At 62.2% G+C, this 7246-nt stretch overlaps 1 protein-coding gene across 1 annotated transcript; it reads right to left on the bottom strand.

Moving 5' to 3' along the window:
- Window positions 1-291: 291 nt before the first annotated feature.
- Window positions 292-6808, bottom strand: CBX2 (chromobox 2). The gene is made up of 5 exons (XM_044745564.2): window positions 6666-6808; window positions 6546-6589; window positions 5490-5555; window positions 3079-3184; window positions 292-1609 (listed from the first exon to the last, which is right to left on the bottom strand). Exons 1-5 carry the CDS (start codon window positions 6735-6737, stop codon window positions 299-301), a joined length of 1599 nt encoding a protein of 532 aa, XP_044601499.1. The 5' UTR covers window positions 6738-6808; the 3' UTR covers window positions 292-298.
- Between the last annotated feature and the right edge of the window lie 438 nt (window positions 6809-7246).

The following is a 7246-nucleotide window of genomic DNA, read 5'->3' as shown; positions in this document are numbered from 1 at the left end:
CCTCTGGGAAACAGGGAGGGGAGGTGACCACCCATTTGTCATCACAGGCCAGAGAGGGCAGTTCCAACAGCACAGCCACCAGACGGGCTTGAGAACCGTTTGGCTAGAGCCACAGGGGGCCACGCAGACTTCCTGAGGCGAATGGGAAGCGAAGGCCCAGAGGTAGGAGCAAGGGCGAGGCCGGGCCCAGCAATGGATCAAGGCACTGCCCCTGCCCGAAGTCACAGGCAGGGTGGGTGTCCAGGTCACTTATCAAAGGTCAGAGAGGGGCAGGTGACACCCCAGCAGCCTCGGGGCATCAGTAATGTCTCAGGTTGAAGAAACCCACGCTGGTGGGGGACTCCTTCACCGTGACGGTGATGAGGTTGGCAGTGACGTCAGTGACAAAGACGTGTTCGATGAGGCTGCGGGTGGGCTTCCAGTCCTGGCTAGTCTGGACGGACACCGACAGGTTTTGTCCGGCGCTGGGTGGCGAGGCTGAGTCGGGGTCCGAGTCAGAGCTGCTGTTCTCCTCACCGGTGCTCATCTCCGACAGCGCGGCTGGCTTGCGCGCTTCTCCGGAGGTGGTGTGGCCCTCCTGCCCACCAGGGGCTGCACTGCCCTTGACACAGTCCCTCTTGCCTGCAGGGCTGGGCAGAGTTGCTGCCCTGGAGGCCAGCTTCTCACTCTTGTTGGTGTCGGTGGGCATACCGGCCCCACTCCCCATGGTGGGGCCAGCCCCGGCGCCCTTCCCGGTGGCTGGGTTGGTAGCAGGGACACCCTTGGTGGCTGTGGCATGGCGAGCAACCATGCCCACCCCAGGCGTGCCATTCTTGACACTCTGTAAGTCCAAGACCTGGAGGCTCAGCTCCTGGGTGGGCGCAGGCTGGGGGCCCAGGCACCCAGTGGGGACCCTGCTGCTGCTGTGGACGTGGGGGGGGCCCCCTGCGCTGCCCCCTTTCTGCTCCACAGCCCCGCTGCTGGGGGCCTTTGGGGCTTTGCTTCCTGGGGGGCTTATCCCCAGCTCCCCCTTCTGTGTCCTCACCTTGAGGTCCAGCCCGAGGCTGCACTTGCCAGTGGTCTGGGCCTTGAGTGCCAGCCTGCCGGCAGCCTGAGCCTGGGTCTGGCTCATGCGGTTCATGTAGTGCACGATAGAGCTCTGCCAGCTGATGCCGCCGCGGCTGGGACTGCCGGCCATGCCCTTCATCAGGCTGGCCAGGTTCTCTGGGGTGGCCATGGTGCTCGGGCCACCACAGGCTTCCTTGGCGTGGGCTTTCAGGGCTGCCAGGCCTGCCACGGGCGCGCTGAGCGGAGGGGGCAGCTTGCTGGCCGGCGCCCCCAGGTCCTTCCGGGAGGTCTTCAGCACCTTGGCCAGGCTCACGGGTCTTCGGGCCGCCTTCTGCTCTGGGGGCAGCGGCTTGCGGCCCCGCTTCTTTCGGATGGGGTCCTTTAGCTCGGGCTTGGCCACCAGGATCTGGGCCTTCTTCTGGGGCACTGGGTGGGTCTCGCGGCCCCGGGAGCCCCTCTTGGCATCTAGGTCGCTGTCATCGTCTTCATCTGAGGAAGAGGAGGAGGATGTGGAAGAGGAGGAGGAGCTGCTGGATTTCGATTTGGAGGGGGCACCTGGGTCCTGCAAAGACAAAGCGGAAGGTGTCACCACTTCCACGGCCTGGGCCCTGAGCCTCCTGGGACTTCCAGACTGGAGGCAGCCAGGAAGGAGCAATTCTCACCACCTGGTTCCAGAAAGTATCTGAAAGGTCCTCATGACGCACCATGAAATGCAAGGTTAAAGGTACAACAGGAAAAAGACAGGCAGGTGGTTGGTAAAGTGATGTCAGAGCCACAATGGAAAAGCACACACACTGAGCAGCCAGGACACGAGCAGCTGCTGAGGGGACACAAGTGCAGCCCCAGGCTCTCAGAGCAGCAGTCTGCACGTCTCATACGCCTAAGGGTTGAACGAAGCGGCGTGTGCAAGAACTCTGTAACCTAAAGCAAGTGACATCTTGCTTCAGTCTCCCCATTTCCCAATCAGACCCCTTTAGAACCTTCCAGTGTACACGAAAACCAACCACTGCCCTCCCCCTCTTCTGGGTGCCGCCTCAAATGCTAATGAAGCACATGGCACCCTCCTGTTTCTCAAGTCCCCGTGTTGCCCACTGGGTCACAGGGCAGGGACACAGAGCCAACACCCAGCTCTCTGTTGCAAAGCTGGCCTGCCTTGAACTAGGGCCCAGCAAGTCAAACCTGAAGTCTCAGGGCCCCCTGGGCTGGCACCACTGCCCTGTTGCCACTTCTGTGGCCCCCCAACCTTGTCACCCCAGCTGATAAGAGCTCAAGCCACGGGGCTGGCGGGGGCCGCCTCTAAGTGCAAACCACCCATGTTCTCAGGCAGCCAGCAGGATTCCTGCGGCCCTCATCATCCTGCTCAAAAGGAAGATTTCGAACACAAAACGAGGCCAGCATACACAGCCAACAAGACTTCAGGCAGGGACCCCAGAGCCTCTGGGACGGCGGCTTCCCTAAGTGAGCTCCTGGCCGCATGTGTGTTTCAGGGTTCTGGGGCTGTGTCTTCAAAGGAAGGGATCAAAAAGACATCTGAGACGGAGCCCTGCACCCCTTTCCCCCGGCCTCTAACTGCTGGAGGAGGAAGGGGCCACGGACCCCAGGTGTGTGCGGACCTGTGGGCTGCCCCGTTAGTTGCGTCTACCTGGCAAACCTATGTGCACCTACTGTGTGCAGCTTCATGTTCTTTTCTGTTTCCCCTAAGCCACCGGGGGTGAGGAAGAGCAATGGTCAGCAGCCAGGTTTGACCCAGCTATCCAGTAGACAGGAGTGCAGCATGGACCTCAAAGAAACAGAAAACCAGCTCGGGGGGGGGGGTGCTGGGCCACTGCAGGGCCCTATGGGCAGGACGGGCACTCCGGGACTGAGAGCGGCAGCAAGCAAGGAGGCACAAGGTCAGGGTCCTCTGAGCAAGGGGGGCTTCCTCGGAGGTGCCAGCCCTGCCCCCATTCCCCAGAGCCCTCAACCCTCCCTCCACCGCCTTCTACTCTACCCAGAACGTCTGCTGGATGGCGAGGAGCCATGGGCACCCACCTTGAGCTTCGAGTGCCGGCCGCAGGAGGACATCACCGTGTGCTTCCTCGGCCTGCCCCGGGGCCGCTTGCCTCTCTTCCGGTTCTGTACCTCCTTCTCGTGTTCCCTGAAGACAGTCACCAGTGAGGGGGGAGAAGCCCTGTGCACAGACCCGCCCTCCCGCCACAGGGGAACCCTGCAGCTTCAAACACCTGTGGACACTCCAGCCCGTGCAGTTTGCCATGTTTCACTGCAAAAACATGTCGCCTTATTGACATGTCTGAGGCAGACACAGAGGTCCTTCGCAATATGGCTCAGTCATATGTTCATATTCACCTATTTCACTTGCATTTGGGTAAAGACAAATCAAAGAAACTCAAGCAAAGCTAGGAAATGAGCAGCTCTCCGCTTTCTCCAACTCCACGTCAAACACTACTAATCCAGGCCACTTTCGCAGGGAGAATGTTTCCTGGGAATTCCAGAATGCCACAACTAGGAGCCCTGGTGGTCACATGGTCCAACCCATCACTTCGAACAGGAGTCCAGGGCAGGGAGGCAAGGACCCCTGGCCCCAGCCCCCACCTCTCCAGTGCCCGCACCAGTCCCAGGAGCACCAGGGCGCTGAGGGCTCCAGCCCTGTTCTGCGCTGAGTCTTCCCAGAGCCCGTGCCCCTGGCTCACATTTCAAAGCCGCGTTCCTTCCTCTGAGGCCCCTCTGTCCCTAGACCCTGCTGTAGAGGGACGCATCGGGGGTACCGGATTCCAAAGTGCTGGGGCTCACAGGACACCTGCAGGATACCTTTAACCAGCCCCCTGACTCGTGACTCGGGGTCATGAAGCCAAGAGAGCTGCCCCAGCCCCTAGAGAAGGCTTGTATTTCAGGCTACCCCCTGGGGAAGAGGATCTATCGGAGAAGTTTCCCAGTAATTAAAACGGGCAAACAGCATCTCATTGGGGCCCGGAAGGTGATCTCTTAAAGAATCCAATTAGCACAACCAGGCAGAGCTCAGAACCAGAGCAGCACCCGCCTGGCCCACCTCCTCCAAGGACGGGAGCATCTCACGGGGCTCCCCTGCTGACACAGTCACCTGTATCCACCGGCTCTGGACCTGAGACACCCCCTTACACTCAAAGCCTCCCCCCAGCAAATAACTGTCAGCTCCTCATTCCCAGTGGGAATGTTTGGGTGGGTTTCCCCTCCCGGCATGATGCAATCTGGCCCACCCCACAGTTCTTCTCTTCACCCTTCCATCTCAAAATAGCTGCTAACCCCACTTCTTGTCTGTTGTGCCATAACCTAAAGCAAGTCAAGGACGCAGCCCCGTCCCCAGCGTCAGGACAGTGTGGCAGAGAAACGTCCCAGCTCCCCACCTCCCAAGGCTTACGGGACCCAAGTTATAAATGACACAGCAGACAACGAGGTTGGTGACAGAACCTTCCAAGGGGACTAAACCAAGCACATGCTCGCCCCCTTGTCTCTCCTGCCCCAAACCTGGTTCTATTTTCTCCCTATCGTCACAGGCCCTCCAAGAGGACCCCAAATGAACTACAGAGAACAAAAAGTGGATGTAGCTTGAGCCACCACCAGAGAACAAGCTGACCAGACTGACCCCAGTTGGGAAAGCCTTTGAGCAACAGGTCCATCCGCCTCCATCACCAGGGCCGTCCCCAGCAATGTTCCCATACCTCACCCCCACCCGCATGCTCTGGAACAGCACTGCCTAGATCCTCATGCCCGGATGGCGTGGCCCATCCTCACCCACCCCTCACCACTCCTTTCCCTGAGCATCCCAAAGAGGCCTCCCTTAACCCAAGTCTCCTACCGAAAACCAGAGACGACATCTAGAATTACAGGAGAAAATTTGGCCCCTGAGGCTGGCAAGGGGGCCCCACAGTGCTCACTTGGTATCATCTGTTTTGCAGCCCAGAGAAAAAGGAATGTGTTGTTCTCGGCACACGTACACTACAATAAGCCTAACTTTGCGCTGTGTGTTCCAGCTCCCTCCCTGAGCCTTCTCTCGCTCCATGGCATCCTCATACAGGGTTGAGAAGCCAGGTCTGCACTTTTATGGCAAACCTGCCAATCCTGGTTTTTATTAGTGCTGTCTGCAAATTACCCAACAGAAAAGGCCAAGAAGACAAGCCAGAACTTTCATGAAGGAATCAAGAAGGTTCTTTTTTTTGCAAGGTGGCTATCAGAAAGACCAGTGACTTCTTGGGTCTGGACACAGTGCTGGGCAGCCTGGGAAGGTGGGGGAAGGACTCATCTGGGACCTCACAGCTTGCTGCACCTTTGCTGACAGCCACTACGGGACCTCAGACTACAGCCCAAGCCCAGGAGCCCTGGTGGGTCAACTCCGCCTGCATGCGTGTGTGACAGGCCACATTCCCCCCTGCAGCCCCCCTTCCCACACATGCTGTGAACTTTCTCACTTCTTCTGGAAGGCCAGGAGCAGCCGTGGGTCCAGGATATTCTCCTCTGGCTCCCAGCTGTTGTGTCTGGAAAAGCAAAGAGCAGTCGCCATCAAACTGCAGGCAGTGACCACAATTCAGGGAGCAGCAGAGCGGGGTCGCCCCACGGCTCTGCGATGCCTGCTGATGGCAGGGGCACAGAGGTGCTGCAGTAGAATCCCGGAAAGGTCCCAACCAGACCCAAGGCGAGCTCCTGAAGACTGCAGCCCTTGAGCCAGCACCTTATCCTGAACTCAAAGGAAAATGCCACCTCCACCCCGCAATTAACGCACGGCCTCAGGAGGACTCCACAGCCTCCCCCAAGAAAGAAAACAAATCGCAGTAAAAATGAAAGCTGCAGAAAAGGGAAGCCCCCAAACCCTGGCCCTGAGCCAGCGAGGGGAGGGGAGGCTCGTGCAGGATGCAGGGAGGCCGAGGAGCACAGAGGCGCAGCCCAAAGATTAAGAACAATGTGCCTGGCGCCCGAGCGAGCGCGGGCCGGGGCACCCGGAGGGGAAAGCAAAAGGAAAAAAGTGGGGTCGGAAAGAAGGCCGAAACGGGTCGGCGGGAGCGACTATAAACAGAGCCCCTTCCGGGGATGCCAAGTCCCCTCCCTTCCACGAAAAGAAAAAAAGCAAAAAAGCCCTACATCCATCAATAGAAAGCTCAGGTTACAGCGGGGAAAATATGGACAAGAGGAGGGGGGCTCGCGTCGCGTGAGGAGGGCCGAGACGGGGCGGGGGCGCATGCAACAAATGGGCGCGGGAGGAGCGCGCGGCGGAGGGAAGCGGCCCGGCGCGGGGCTAGGCGGCCGGGGGCGCCGCTGGGCCGCGGCCAGAGGGGGTTCCGCGGGAGCTGGTAAACAAAGGGCGCCCCCTCCCCGCGGAGCCCGCGGGGACCCCGCGAACTTCCCGCCCTGCGCGCCGACGGTCCCCCCCGCGGGCGCGGCCGCGGGTCCCCACGCCGCCCCCTCCCCCTCCCCCGGGGCCGAGGCGGCGCGCGGGCGGGAAAGCGGGCGCCGCATTGTCGGGGACTCACTTGGAGGACCAGCCGCGCCACTTGACCAGGTACTCCAGCTTGCCCTGCAGGGAGAGAAGAGGCGCGTGAGCCGGGGCGGGCAGGCGGAGGCGGGCGCGGGCCGGGTCGGGCCGCACGCACCTTGCGGAGCCGCTTGCTCAGGATGCACTCGGCGGCGAAGACCTGCTCGCCCACGCTGCTCAGCTCCTCCATGCTGCCGCGCGCGCCCGCCCGCCCGCGGCGCCCGCCGCTCCCCGCACCGCCGCCGCCGCCGCCGCCGCCGCCGCCGCGCGCCCCGCCGGCCGCACACAAAGCACCGCCCCCGCCCCGCGCAGGGCCCGCCCCGCGCACGCGCACCGCCGCCGCGCCTCCCGCGCCGCGCGCCGCGGCCCTCCGCCCGCCCCCGCGGGCCGCCCCAATCCCGCGCGGGCCAATGAGCGCGCGGGGGCGGGGCGCGGGGCGGGGCGCGCATTGTTCGCGGCGGGCTCGGTCTCGCGCCCCGGGCTGGTGGTCCCGTGCGCGGGGGCTGGGCCGGACCGGGCCGGGCCGGGGGTGCTGGCCGGACGCGGGGAGCCCCAGGCACGGGCGGGGCCCCGGGAGGATAGAGGCGCTTCGCGATTTCGGACCTGGCAGCCGCCCGCCGAGCCCCGCTTGGTCCCCGGGGCGCGCCCGGCCTCCTCCGAATCGCGTTTTCCGGGCAAAAAGCCATTGTTCTGACCCGA

Source organism: Equus asinus, chromosome 13 (genome assembly GCF_041296235.1).
Source record: "Equus asinus isolate D_3611 breed Donkey chromosome 13, EquAss-T2T_v2, whole genome shotgun sequence".
NCBI classification, from domain to species: Eukaryota; Metazoa; Chordata; class Mammalia; order Perissodactyla; family Equidae; genus Equus; species Equus asinus.
The sequence above is the reverse complement of the archived record's forward strand: the minus strand, read 5'-3'. Positions and strand labels throughout refer to the sequence as shown.

Coding starts and splice junctions, on each gene's coding strand:
- CBX2 (XM_044745564.2), bottom strand. CDS start 6,737: ATGGAGGAGCTGAGCAGCGTGGGCGAGCAGGTCTTCGCCGCCGAGTGC. Junction 6,590..6,665: donor TGAGCAAGCGGCTCCGCAAG/GTGCGTGCGGCC, acceptor CTCTCCCTGCAG/GGCAAGCTGGAGTACCTGGT. Junction 5,556..6,545: donor TGGCGCGGCTGGTCCTCCAA/GTGAGTCCCCGA, acceptor TTGCTTTTCCAG/ACACAACAGCTGGGAGCCAG.